The 13,698-nt window shown below is 41.3% G+C and overlaps 1 protein-coding gene across 7 annotated transcripts in view; it reads right to left on the minus strand.

Annotated features, from left to right (window-relative positions):
* Window positions 1–5,608: 5,608 nt before the first annotated feature.
* Acyp1 (acylphosphatase 1) overlaps window positions 5,609–13,698 on the minus strand; it is a 35,753-nt gene continuing 27,663 nt past the window's right edge. For all 7 annotated transcript variants that reach the window (XM_023703757.1, XM_023703763.1, XM_023703752.1 and 4 more), the window contains exon 3: window positions 5,609–6,043. In XM_023703757.1, coding sequence (XP_023559525.1) covers window positions 5,828–6,043 — 216 coding nt within the window. In that variant the 3' untranslated portion in view covers window positions 5,609–5,827. The remainder of the gene's footprint in view (window positions 6,044–13,698) is intronic.

The raw sequence follows: 13,698 nt of genomic DNA on the forward strand, positions 1-13,698 counted from the left end.
TTTTTGCTTTAAACAATTTAACTGAAATGGACTTAAGTTTGTTTCTGAAGTGACTTCCATTTATTTTGATACATCTTTTCCCCATGATGATTTACAGGGTCTTCAAGCCAATATAAATACTTTACAAATATTTGAATTTTTAGGGGTCAGGGAGATGGCTGAGTGGAATAAGCGCTTCCCTGGCAAGCACAAGGGCCTGAGTTCAATCCCCGGTTCTGCCAAAAAAAACAAAAAACAAAACTGAATTTTTGGGTATATACCTGCACAGTACCTCAGCAATATCTTTCAGCAACAAAATACTGAAGAGTAAAGGCTAGACACAATTCCTGGGTACAGTGAAAATCTGCTGCAAATATTTCTGAGGTAAGAAGGCGCCGCATACCTGTTCAACTAAGAAAACCACCCTTACAACACAGGATGATTTTAATTTTACATAGGACCTAGAACACTTAAGCTGCCTATTAGGTGCTGAATGGCAGAGCAACGTCCCCAGTTTATGCCATGAATTCCTAGGGAATGGGTTCCAACAACTCGTGTTCCTTTCCATTGGTCTTCACAAAGTGTGCTTCTCTGGAGGGGCAGGCTGGCGCTTCAGCTGAACCCAGGTACCTTCTCTTTGGCTTCCTTCTTTTTCTGATCATTTTCCTTGACACATTTCAGGAAGCTATCACGCTGAGTGTTTAATATGCTCGATACGCACATTAATCCTCTTGGCAAGTATCTTGCCCTTAACTTGCTTGTTTACAACGATGCAACAGCATGCTGGGTAACGTTGTAGACTCTTCCCGTTTTGCCATGGTAACATTTGTGAGGCGTTCCATTTTGCACAGTACCTATTCCCTTGATGTCTACAATATCACCTTTTTTGTAGATTCACATGTATGTAGCCAAAGGAACAACCCCATGTTTTCTAAAAGGCCTGGAAAACATATACCAGGTTCCCTTCCTCTTGCCCTTTGTGTTAGTCATTTTGGCAAATTACTGGAAGATGGCAGTTCTGGCTGAAAGGAAGCCCTTTTTTCCTTTTGTATGTACTAGTATTTACCCGTTAATGTTTTTGTACTGGGACTCGAACTCAGGACTTCTTGATTACTAGACAGGCACTGTGCCACTGAACTATGTCTATGGCCCATACTACTATTTAATTACTATTTAATACAGCTTTTTAAAATAAAAGGGCAGGCGGGATAGCTCTGCGGGCTAAGCACCTCCTTAGGTAAGTGCAGAGTCCGGGGTTCACTCCCTGGCACCACATGCCACTCCAGCCCTGCCCTCCCCCACCCCCGTGTGTTGCCCAGTCCGGGTGTGGTGGCACAAGCCTGTAATCCCAGCACTGGGGAGGCTGAAAACAGGAGGATCACTATGATTCCAAGCTGCATAGCGAGACCCTGTACAAAAAAAAAATTAAAACAAACTAAAAAAGAAGAAAAATATTTTTATTTGCTTATGTTTCTTAGCTAGAATGTAAACTCAGAGGGGTTGAAGGGAGGGTAGAGGGATGGGAGAAAAATTTAAAAAATAAAGAATGTAAGCTAGATGAGTCAGTCTAGTGCCTGGCATATGGCGAGCACTCAGGGAATAAATCCAGAGCTTTCCATTGTAGAATTAATGGTTTTTAGAGTCAGAAAAGACTGAGACTGGCAAGTGCAAGGGCCAGAGTTCAGTCCCTGGTTCGGCCAAAAAAAAGATGGAGAAACTAGTTTAGCTCCCTTAAGTTACAAATGAGGACACCAGGACTCATTAGCTTCTTTGCTATATTCCCAATACCACCACCACTTTTCCTGACTGAAGGAAAACAGAACTCCTAACAACACTAGGAGAGTAAACGTTTTGGAACTTATTAACCAGCCCTCAGATTCTGCTTTCCATCTCAATTGCACTGGAACCTAATTTTTTTTTAAAAAATTGGAACTTATGAGAAAATTTTGTAAACCCACTAAGTGTTTGAACTACACTTGTTTAATCACTAACCAAATCAAATCAGACTTCTGTGGATGATGAAGCAAATTTTGATTACTGCATATATTAGTTTGCTAGGGCTCCATGACAAAATCGCACAGAATGGGTGGCTCAAACATCAGCAGCTTATTTTCTCTCCATTCTGGAGACCAGAAGTCCGGGATCAAGGTCTCAGCAGGGATTTCTCCCGAGGCCTCTCCTGGTTGCTAGACAGCCGTCTTCACATGGTCCCGCCTGTGCACACACATATCCCTGTGCAAACGTCTATGTATTAAGACACCAGCACATTACACCAGGGTCCACTCTACCAGCCTCACAGAACCCTGTGTGTACTGGGGATGACACCCACCCAGAGAGTTCCTGCACACTAGGCAAGCGCTCTCGCCCCTCGGGCACGCTGCCACCGGGCAGGCTGGTGTCCAACACCTGTAATCCCAGTGCTGGGGAGGCTGAAAACAGGAGGATACCATGAATCCGAGTTCTGTAGTGAGACCCTGTACCAAACATTTAAAAAAAAAAAAAATGAATAAAAAATAAAATAGAAAAAAAAAAGAATAAAATAGAGGGGCTCATAAAATTCCCCAGACTGACCTCAAACATTTGTGCACCCTGTTTCAGCCTCCAGAGCAGCTGGCGTTAGAGGTTTGCACAACACACCTGGCTCTTTAATCCTGTCTTCAAAGGTCATATTGATATAGGAGAAAGAAACACCCAACCTGAAAGAATCTTGGACAAGTTTGTGTTCTCATAAACCAAAGCGTGAATTTTAGGAACAACGGAAGAGCAGAATATATTTATTGGGGGAAAGAAAGCTTGTCTGACAGAGGGACAGAAGGGGACCCAAGTGGGTTGCCAAAGACCCTGATTTTTCTAGGGATTTTTTTTATAGAGCAAAACCATGAGGTGAGGTGGATCTAAGATGGGAAACTCAGGAACTTGCTAGGTGGCCTTGAGGTGGGACACAACTATTGTCGACTAAGATTACAAGCACAGTTGCTCAGGTGAAAGTGATTAAATCCAGGACCAAATGGGGAAGCACGTCACATAGCAAGCGCAGCAAGCGCGTGAATACAGAACAGGGGCTTTTCCAATAGCGGGTTGGGTTAGTGACTCTCCCTGGCTTTTTCAAAGGGATTGATACCTATTTAAAACTATCAATCCCTGATGTCCATCCTTAGGGAGGAGTGTGGCTCCGTCTGTTTAATCTTGTCGTGTGGTCTGGCCCACAGCAGGAATGCCTGTCTCTCTCAGTTGCAAGGTATCTTGTCTTCCACATAAGGTCCTTTGAAGGCCTAGCCCTGTCTGTCTGCCTATATTTTCATCTAACTCAGCTGCCTAGACCAGTATTTCCAATAACACTTGCCAAAGTGGGGCTGAGGCAGAGGACTTCAGCATATCAACAGGGGGAGTTACAGTTCAGCCCATCACATTACTTGATGTCAGTTTACCCAGAGGAAATGAAGGCCAGCAGAAGTTAGGAGCCATTTAAAGAAATTATTTAAGGGCCGGCAGTATAGCTCAGCAGACTAAGCAAGCTTAGATAAGTGTAGGGAAGTGCAGGGGCCTGGGTTGAATCCCTGGCACCACATGCCACCCCGGCCCCACTCCCTGGGCATGCTGAGCTGGCAATGGAGTCTGGGCGTGGTGGCGCATGCCTGTAATCACAGCACTAGGAAGGCAGAAATCAGGAGGATCACTATGGGTCTGAGCTGCGTAGTGAGACCCTGCACACACACACACACACAGAAAAAAAAACCTTTAAGAAATTATTAAGAGCAACCATTCGAGACTGCTTCTGTCTCTCAGGCGCTATCCTATTCCTCATTCCCTTTCTCCAATAAACTTTCCTACTTTTAAAGAAAAAAAAAAAAAAGGACGAGACAAGATTGCAAATTCAAGTCCAGGCTGGATAATTTAGGGTTTTATCAAAGACGTAGCAACACCGTCTCTCAAAGGGTGGTGGCCAAGGCTGGGGATACCCCAATGCAAAGGCCCTGCATACGGGCTGGGGAGACGGCTCAGCAGAATAAGTGCTTGCCTCGCAAGTGCAGGGGCTTGAGTTTAATCCCCAGTTCTGAGGAAAAAAAAGGCCATGCACAGAAATTCCCTAGTACAATAAATAAATAAAACAAATGCCTTGGGGCTGGCGAGATGGCTCAGTGGTCTAAAGCACCTACTTGGAACAAGCCTGGCAAAGCACAGGGACCGCGGTTCAATCCCCCAGCACCACATGCCAGCCATCCCGCCCCCTGGTGGGCTGAGCTGGCCACACACACACACACACACACACACACAAAGTAAATGTTAAAAAAAAAATCTAAAAAAACAAATGCCTTATTTTGGTACCAGGGATCAAACTCAGGACCTTGGGCTTGCCAGGCTGTTTACACCACTGAGACACCTTCCTAGCAATGGTTGTTTTAGATCAGACCTCTTTATTTTTTTTTTTTTTATTATTTTTTTATTTATTTATTTGTGTGTGTGTGTGTGTGTGGCCAGCTCAGCCCACCAGGGGGCAGGGCTGGCTGGCATGTGGTGCTGGGGGATTGAACCGCCGTCCCTTTGCTTTTGTTAAGCTTGTTCTAAGTAGGTGCTTTAGACCACTGAGCCATCTCACCAGCCCGATCAGACCTCTTTAAATTACCTCAAAATCTATTTTTTTTTTTTTTTTTTGCAGAACCGGGGCTCTCCTATAAATGTTAACTGAATAAATACTTTTGCCCAAAAAGAAGCTCAATGACTATTGGCTTTTTGTTTTGGCAGAACCTGGGATTGACCTCAGGTGCTTGTGCTTGCCAGGGAAGTGCTTATTCTACTGAGCCATCTCACCAGCCCTCGCTGACTATTTTAAAAGTACCATAAAGGTCAGGGAGATATCTTAGCAGTTTAAGCGGCTACCTGTCAAGTGCAAGATCCTGAGTTCAATGCCCAGTACCCAAAATAGAAACCAGTACCTTAAGTTGTGACTCAGCTGTCTGACACTGACAAAAGATCTAAGATGTGCTGTACATGGTTCCAAGGAAAATCCTGAGATTTAACTGACCTTGATAGATACCAAAAAGTTATTTTTGCATTTGCACAGATCTTGCTTTAACTTGGTCTTAACCATCCAACAGAACAGTATAACCATGAGATGTTAAAAAAGCAATGACATAATATACTGGCTGTAAAAGGTTCAAATCGCTGACTGTTCCCAGCTGTACTGCTGACTCACTGCTGTTATGGACTACTGCACTTTAGAGGGTTAAACTGCTATATACAGGTACCAAAATTCTTCGACTGGCATGAAGAACAGAAAGATCTTCTGAAGAGTTCTCTAAGCACAGCTTCTCCAACTGCAACACAACACCCATCATTCACACAACAAAACAAAAAAAGGAGAGATGTTGGGAGCCATTAAAGCTGGAAAGTGGTTAAATGTGTGAGAGCAGGACTAGGCCTCAGTGCCTAAAGCAGTCAAGCTACCTCAGTCCTGAGAAAAGCATCCTGACTGGTAAATGTCAGGTATCAGTCACTAGGCAATCCTATGTCACATGATACTAACTTCACAAAGGTACAAATAAAGGCCCTTACTGTTGTTTTGGGGGTTGTCTGCCAATTAGGTAAATGGGCCACCACCTGACTCCACCCTTCAAAAAAAAGTATCATAAGCAGGTTTTAATGTGTTTTTATTAACTAAAACTGTACAACTGTAATCCTTCCACTGTACATGTAATATACAGTAAGTCAAGTGTAACAATAGTAACAGTATCAACTACTGATGCTAAAATAACTAACAAATTCTTCTATTGAACACAGAATAGTTCTGTTTATTTACAATGAAAACCAAAACTAATGAATTTATCTTGGGAAATTTAAATTCAGGCCATTATTTCACAATTTGGAAATCCGAGTAATCCAACTTTAAGATGGCTTTTTCATTCTTGAAGTTTGCTCTTTCAATGTGTGATTTGGGACTTCCTTTTGTCTCAAGCCATTCCTGCATACGATGCACCTTGGACCTGGGTCCTTGTAACTGTCCTTGCACCGTGCCGTGGTCAGTGTTCTGGACCCAGCCGACCAATCCCAGCCTTTTACCCTCAGCCTAGGGGGAGAAAATGAGAGATCCAATGAGAGTGTACAAAACAAAGTGAGACTCTAATCTGTTGCCAGAATCTTGGCCTAGAATCAAGCCACTGAAACTAATTTGATATTGTCCAGAAAAGTCAAAACAGAAAGACAGCAAAGAGGCTCTCAGCGCTGGTTTTTTTGGTACTGGGGATCGAACTCAGGGCTGTACGCTTGCCAGGCAGGCACTCTCGTTGCTGATCTTGTTTTTGGCGGAACCGGGGACTGAACTCAGGCGCTGCGCTTATGCGTCTGAGCTATCTCCCTGGCCCTCGCCTCACTGCTGATCTTAACTTCAAGTGTTGGCCACTTGAATCCATTTTCTTCTTTATAAAACCCAGGCACTAGAATTTTCACTGTGTAGTTAATTTGGTTAAGTCCTAAAGACTTAAGGCCAAAACAGATGCTTTAAAAAGCTGTTTTTAGGATACTGAGTTGTATCATTTTCCCCTAAGAATTTACTGGGTATGGTAAATGCCAAAGCGTGAACGTATCAGATTCTTCTCTTCATCTTTAACCAGGACCACACCTAAACAAATCCAGATGAATTAGTGTCCGTTATATCTTCAAAGATCATTAGAGAGCATTTCACAATTTCCTGGGCAACTCATCCATTGTTTTTACTGCAGAGAAACTATCTAGCCCTCCATGTTTACCTTGCATCCAGAGCCCACTTCCTGTCATCTTGCTAGAGAAGGAAAGCAGCTGGGATCAGCCTCTCCACAGTGAGGTTTCAGGAGGGTTGAGAGCTAGCTATTCAGTTTCCACTTGACTTTTCTTTTGTCTAAATAACCAGTGTCTTCAAAGTTGAATAAGTGTAAGTAAGGCCAACAAATTGTCATGACTCTGGTTTGGCTTTTGCCTTTCTCTTTTCTTTGTTTTGTTTTCTGTGTTCTTTCCATTAAGTCATTAAGCTGTGCTCAAGACTGAACTTTAGGAAACGTTTGCAATGTTTCAAAGATACTTTTATTTTTGCATAAACATGTAATTAGGATATTATAAAAGTCATTGATTGCTAACATAATTTAATAGAAGGGGTTGAATTACAAAAGAAAATGGGAGTTCATATGATTGCATGACTAAATGCCAGAGTAGTGACTTAGTCAATGTGGGAAGTTGCTGGAGTTTGCCAAAGAAAACATCATGCATATCCAAAAAAAAAAAAAAAAAAAAGTCTGAAGAATAATTGTAGCATCCATCACACCAGTTATGTTCAAAGCAAGAACATGTTCGCATAATGAACAAAAGATACTCTGGTCAAATAAATAACAATGTAAGGGATGGAGTAAATGAGGAATGAAGAAAAATAGGTGATCCCTTCAGCATGCCAAGTGCCAGAGGAGAAAACATAAAAGAGGAATGCTGAGAAGGCACCAGAAGACAACTCCACATCCCACTGACTGTGTAACAACTGCATTCTTAGATTTCCAATTAACCTAAGGGAGTTGGCTGCAATTCTTAGAGTTACCATGTATGGTAAATGGCTATCAAAATGACTGTGCAATTTTAAGCAAGGCTATACCAGTTAAATAAATCTTTAAATTGAATGTAAAATTTTACCTTTTTTTTTTTTTTTTTTTGGCAGAACTAGATATTGAACTCAGGCCTTGCGCTTGCCAGGAAAGTGCATATTCCACTGAGCCACCTACCCAGCCCCCATTTTACCCATATTGAGGATGGAAATTTCTACAGATTTTATTTGTGCACATGACTGTTCTTTTTTCAAACTGATAGCATAATGTTCCAGATTCACGTTTTTTTTAAAAGCATTGCTATTGAACTTTTATTTTTATTTTTTGTAATTACGTGTGTGTGTGTGTGGCCAGCTCAGCCCACCAGGGGGCGGGGCTGGCTGGCATGTGGTGCTGGGGGATTGAACCGCGGTCCCTCTGCTTTGCTAAGCTTGTTCTAAGTAGGTGCTTTAGACCACTGAGCCGTCTCACCAGCCCCTCACGTTTAATTCTAAATATCTACCTAAATGAATAAAGTGTTTTTCCAAGAAAAATTCTAAAAAGCTAATTCTATCGCATAATCATATTTCTGCTTAGTCATCTTTTTTTTCCCCCCTGATATTTTAAGGAACATAAACACTAAACCTAGTCTACAATCTAAGAACACAGTCCCAGCTAGGTATGATGGCACATGCCTATAGTCCCAGCACTCCAGCGGGTGAGGCAGGAAGATCCCTGTGAGCTCAAGGCTGGTCCCAATCTAAACAGTGAATTCAAAGCTAGCCTGAATTGTGGAGCAAGACATTGTCTAAAAAAAAAAAAAAAAAATCACTTCTTGGCCTTTTGGTTAGGATCAAGTGTTTAAAAAAAAAAAAAAAAAGACATGGGGGTCAAGTTACTAAAATCAGAACTGGGCTGGGCATAGTGGTACACGCCTGTGATCCCAAGCACTTGGGAGGCCGAGGTGGCCAGCCTGAACTGTATAGCAAAACCCTATCTCAAAAAGACAAAAAATAATAGTAGTGGGTTATCCACGGAACTGGCAAGGTCAGAAGTTGCTGACTTGAGCCTTTTACAGCTCAGCATGTTAATATGGCTCTACTTTTTAATACCTCATGTTTATACTTTTCTGCTGGATGGTTAAGACCAAGATAAACCAAGACTTATATAACAAAAATGGTTAACTTTTGTATCTGACAAGGTCAGTCAAATCCCCTCAGGATTTACCCTGAAACCAAGTACAGCAGTTTGTAGATCTTTTGTCAATCTGGATGAGTCACGGCCATTGCTTGACTGATGTGCTCTCTGTGAAAGCCTGAGAGAATGTCTTCTCTCTAGGTACGCTCCTTAGGCCCACTCTACATCGTTGATCACTTTCCTCTGTGGCCCCGTTATCTCCTTGAACAGAATATTTGGGACACCACTGAATTACGGGATGTTACAGTACAGGTTCTCTTTATGTCTTGAGCCCTCATTGACCTTAGCGCCAAAATGCTGGCTGTCCTTGCTGCCCTTCTTTTACTCTAATTTTTTGGTCTGCAAACTTGAGTTGTTAACCCTCCAGAAGAGAAGCTTAATGATATTGTTACCCTATAACACAGACAGTTGAGCTTAATATCACTAGCTGTCTGAATATCAAACACCCTAGACATAACATTGAACAGGTATTTTCCAACAATTATTGATATGCTAAACGTCAAATCCCTATAGAATGTGAAAAAAATAAACAATTACACATTTTCACACAGAAATTTAGAAATCTAATAGGATAGATATACAACTACTTTCTCTTTGTTCAATGAGAATTTTTTTTTTTTGAGAAGATTTATACTAGTAGTGTTCAGACAAAATATGTCTGCATCTTGTACTCTGAATAACTACTACAAAAGCAACAAGACGCAATGTATTAATTACTGTAACTGTCCTACTAACCTGTTTTGAAACTGTCTCATTGCTATTTCTTTCTCAATAAACTAATTTAAAAAAAAGAGGCCAGTAGTACAGATGTTACAAAATTTTTAAAAAGTATTACATAGAAATTCTATGGGGGCTGGTGAGATGGCTCAGTGGTCTAAAGCACCTACTTAGAACAAGCTTAGCAAAGCCCAGGGACCACAGTTCAATCCCCCAGCACCACATGCCAGCCAACCCCGCCCCCTGGTGGGCTGAGCTGGCCACACACATACACACACACACACAAATAAATAAATAAATAAATAAATAAGAAAGAAAGAAAGAAAGAAATTCTACAAACAGCTGTATGCCAGAAATTGGATTTAGATGAAAAGGACAGATTCCTAAGACAAATGAAATCAACAGGGGGCCAGGGATACAGCTCAGTGGCGTAAGCGCCTGCCTGGCAAGTGCAAGGTCCTGAGTTTAATCCCTGGTACCACAAAAAAAAAAAAAAAACAAAAACAAAAAACACCACCACAACAAATGAAATCAAGAAATAGACAATCAGGGCCAGGGAGATGGCTCAGTGGAATAAGCTCTTGCCTGGCAAGTGCAAGGTCCTGAGTTCAATCCCCGGTTCTGCTAAAAAAAAAAAAAAAAAAAAAAAAAAAAAGAGCTTTATACAACATGACAAACTGATATCTATGCCAGGAATGCAAAATTGGTTCAACATATAAACAGTAATCTGAAAAAAAAAAAAATGTAATCTAGGGGAGACGGCGAAGCTGCACTTTCCTGAGAAACAAAGCCACTTGCCTCCATCCTTCTCTGACCTTTACTTCAACCCTATTCACTGAGATGTGTAGAGCTAACTCTGTTGACCCAGATATCCCTTAACTGGCTAAAAGGCTAAGACATGAGCTAACATCGCAGTTGAGCCCATGGGACTCAACAAAGTCATACCTTTCTAACGGCAGTGAAGGTGCCAGCCTTGCACACATGAGGTTCTCTGTCGTACTGCTAATTGGAGAGCCTTTGTGGTTGGTACAAAATTGCTGTTTATCACTGTAGCCCATGCCTGAAGGTATCGTTTTTCTAGCACTCTGCCACAACCCTTACCTACCTCCCTGACACCAATAAATGCCATGAGCTTTTGGACTTATGGACTTTTGTTTCATAAAGAATACTGGTCATCCTAGAGCTCCTCAACTGTAGAATATTCTTTGTCTGTATTTCGCATCCATGTGCCACAGTGCCAGGTAGAAGACCTAACCACACTGCAGGGATTTCAGTAGTACTCCACTTAATATACCATATTAATAAATAAAACAAAAATTGTGTGACTTACCTCAATAAATATCTTACGAAAAAGATACAAAAATATTTTATAAACCAGTAATAGATGGGAACTTTCTCAACCTGACGAATAATATCTGAAAAACCCACAGCTATTATCATACCTAATAGTGAAAAACTGAAGGCTTTTCCCCAAAATCCGGTATAAGATACTCCTATTAAATATATACCACTTCTACTAAACACTATATTTAAGGTTATAGTCAGAACAGAAATTAAAAAAAAGGCATTCAGGTGGGAAAGGAATAAAAAAAAATTTTTTTAGTGTATTTAGTACAGGGTCTACAGGGTCTTACTACACAGATTGGACTCATAGTGATCCTCCTGTTTTCAGCCTCCCAAGCACTGGGTTTACAAGTGCATGTGACCATGCCCAGTCTCAGTTGCAGTCTCAGTGCGCCCCAGGGGCAGGACCTGTACAGCACGCAGATACGCTGAGCTATCTGAGAGCCCTTGGAAAGGAAGAAATAAAACTATACTTGCAGATGGCATAACTTGTAGACAGAAAATCCTAAGGAACATGCATGTACATTAACTGAAGCTAATAAATGAATTCACAGTTGCAGGATATAAAATTGATACATAAAAATTTGTTGTACTTCTAAAAAAAATCCATTGTACTTCTATCAATGATTAAAAAATAAAATTAAGGAAATAATCCCATTTAAAATAACATCAAAAAAATAAATAAAATAAATCAAAAATAAATTATTCAGGGGCTGGTGAGATGGCTCAGTGGTCTAAAGCACCTACTTAGAACAAGCTTAGCAAAGCAGAGGGACCGCGGTTCAATCCCCCAGCACCACATGCCAGCCAGCCCCGCCCCCTGGTGGGCTGAGCTGGCCACACACACACACACACACACACACACATAATAAAATTTAAAAAAATAAAAAAATAAAAATAAAAAAATAAATCATTCAGGGATAATTTAACAAAAGACACTGAACTGCATAGTGAGACCCTGTATAAAAAAAGAAATTGGGGCTGGTGAGATGGCTCAGTGGTCTAAAGCACCTACTTAGAACAAGCTTAGCAAAGCACAGGGACCGCAGTTCAATCCCCCAGCACCACATGCCAGCCAGCCCCGCCCCCTGGTGGGCTGAGCTGGCCACACACACACACACACACACACACATAATAAAATTTAAAAAAATAAAAAAAATAAAAATAAAAATAAAAGAAATTGGAAGATTTTATTTTATTTCTTCTTTTGATGGAACCGGGGATTGAACTCAGGCACTTGCACTTGCCAGGGAAGCGCTTATTCTACTGAGCCATCTCCCCAGCCCCAAAATTGGAAGATTTTAAATAAATGGAAAGGATTATATATTCCATATTCATGGATTATAAGACTTAATATTGTTGAGACTGGGTATGGTAGCATGCACGCCTATAATCCCAGCTCTTGGGAGGTTGTAAACAGGAGCATCACTGAGTCCAATCTAGTAGTGAGACCCTGAAGACCCTGTAGACCCTTTCCTAAAAATACAGAAAAAAAACAAACAGGCAAAGGAATTGAAATAGAAATTTCCCCCAAGAAGAAAATTTCTCCACAAAAGATACATCTTCTTTTCCTGTGTCAATAAACACATGGAAAAATGTTCAACCTCCTCAGTTATTAGACAGTAAACCAAAACCACACTGAGGACATATCATAAAATGTTACTCAGCCTTAAGGGGAAACTGTGACTCACAACACACAGGAAGCTTGAGGACATTATGTTAAGTGAAATAAGCCAGTCACGAAGGACTATCACCATATGAAGTCATTTATGAGATGACTCGTAAAGTAGATTCATGACTGCCAAGGGCTTAGGGGAGGGAAAGTTAGGGAGTTAAGTAGTTAATGGTTACTGAGCTTTACCTCTGCAAGGTGAGGAGTCCTACAGACAGAGCCTGGAGGTGGGAGCACAGCAATGCACGAACGTGCTGAGGGCTACAGAACTGTGTATTTTTAAATGGTTAAAACAGAAAGTTCATAGTTGCAGTAATCTGCTGTTACATATTTTCTCAATAGTTTGGTGTTTTTGAGACTGGGCATGATGGCACGCGCCTGTAATCCCAGCTCTTGTGAGGCTGTAAACAGGCAGATCACTATGGTTCCAGTAGCCATACCCTGTAGACTCTTCCCTAATATAAAAAAAAAAAAAGTTTGGTGTTTTCCAGTTATCTTTCTGGTAATGATTTACATTTTAGTTTCACTGTGGCTGGAGAACATGCCTTGTATGACCTAAATCCTTTTGAATTCATTGATAGCTGAAAGCCAAAAAGATTCTCAGTGAGATAAGACCTCACACTCATTAGGACAGCTATAATAAGGCAAGTGTTAGCAAAAAACTAACAGATCTGAAAAAACCTGGAATTGTACACATTGCTTTGGAGAATGTAAAATGGCACAGCTGCTTTGGGGAAGTTTGACAGTGGAGAAGTTAAACATAGTCATGATACAGATAAGCAGTCTACTGGAAGCTATATAAAATCAAAAGAACAGCAAACACTGTCTATAGAGAAACACCTACCTAAGTGTAGATGAACATCTACCTTATTCATAATGGCCAAACACTGGAAATAACCAAAATGTATGAGCTGACAGATAATGCAGCATATCCATAAAGTGGATTATTCAGCCATAAAAAATAAAGCATGGATACAAGCTACAATATGGGTGAGGGCTGGCTAAATAGCTCAGGGGATTGAAGTGCCCACTTAGGCAGACACAGGAGCTGGGGGGTTTGATCCCCAGCCTACCATGTCCCCTGGCGTGTTGAGATGGTGATTGAGACTAGGTGTGGTGGCGCATGCCTGTAATTCCAGCACTTGGGAGGCTGAAAACAGGAGAATCACTACAAGTCCAACCTACATAATGAGACCCTGTAGACCCTGTACCAAATACACTAAAAAAAAAACCAAACTCGGGGTCGGGGGG

Source organism: Octodon degus, unplaced genomic scaffold (genome assembly GCF_000260255.1).
Source record: "Octodon degus isolate 3935 unplaced genomic scaffold, OctDeg1.0 scaffold00007, whole genome shotgun sequence".
Lineage (NCBI taxonomy): Eukaryota > Metazoa > Chordata > Mammalia > Rodentia > Octodontidae > Octodon > Octodon degus.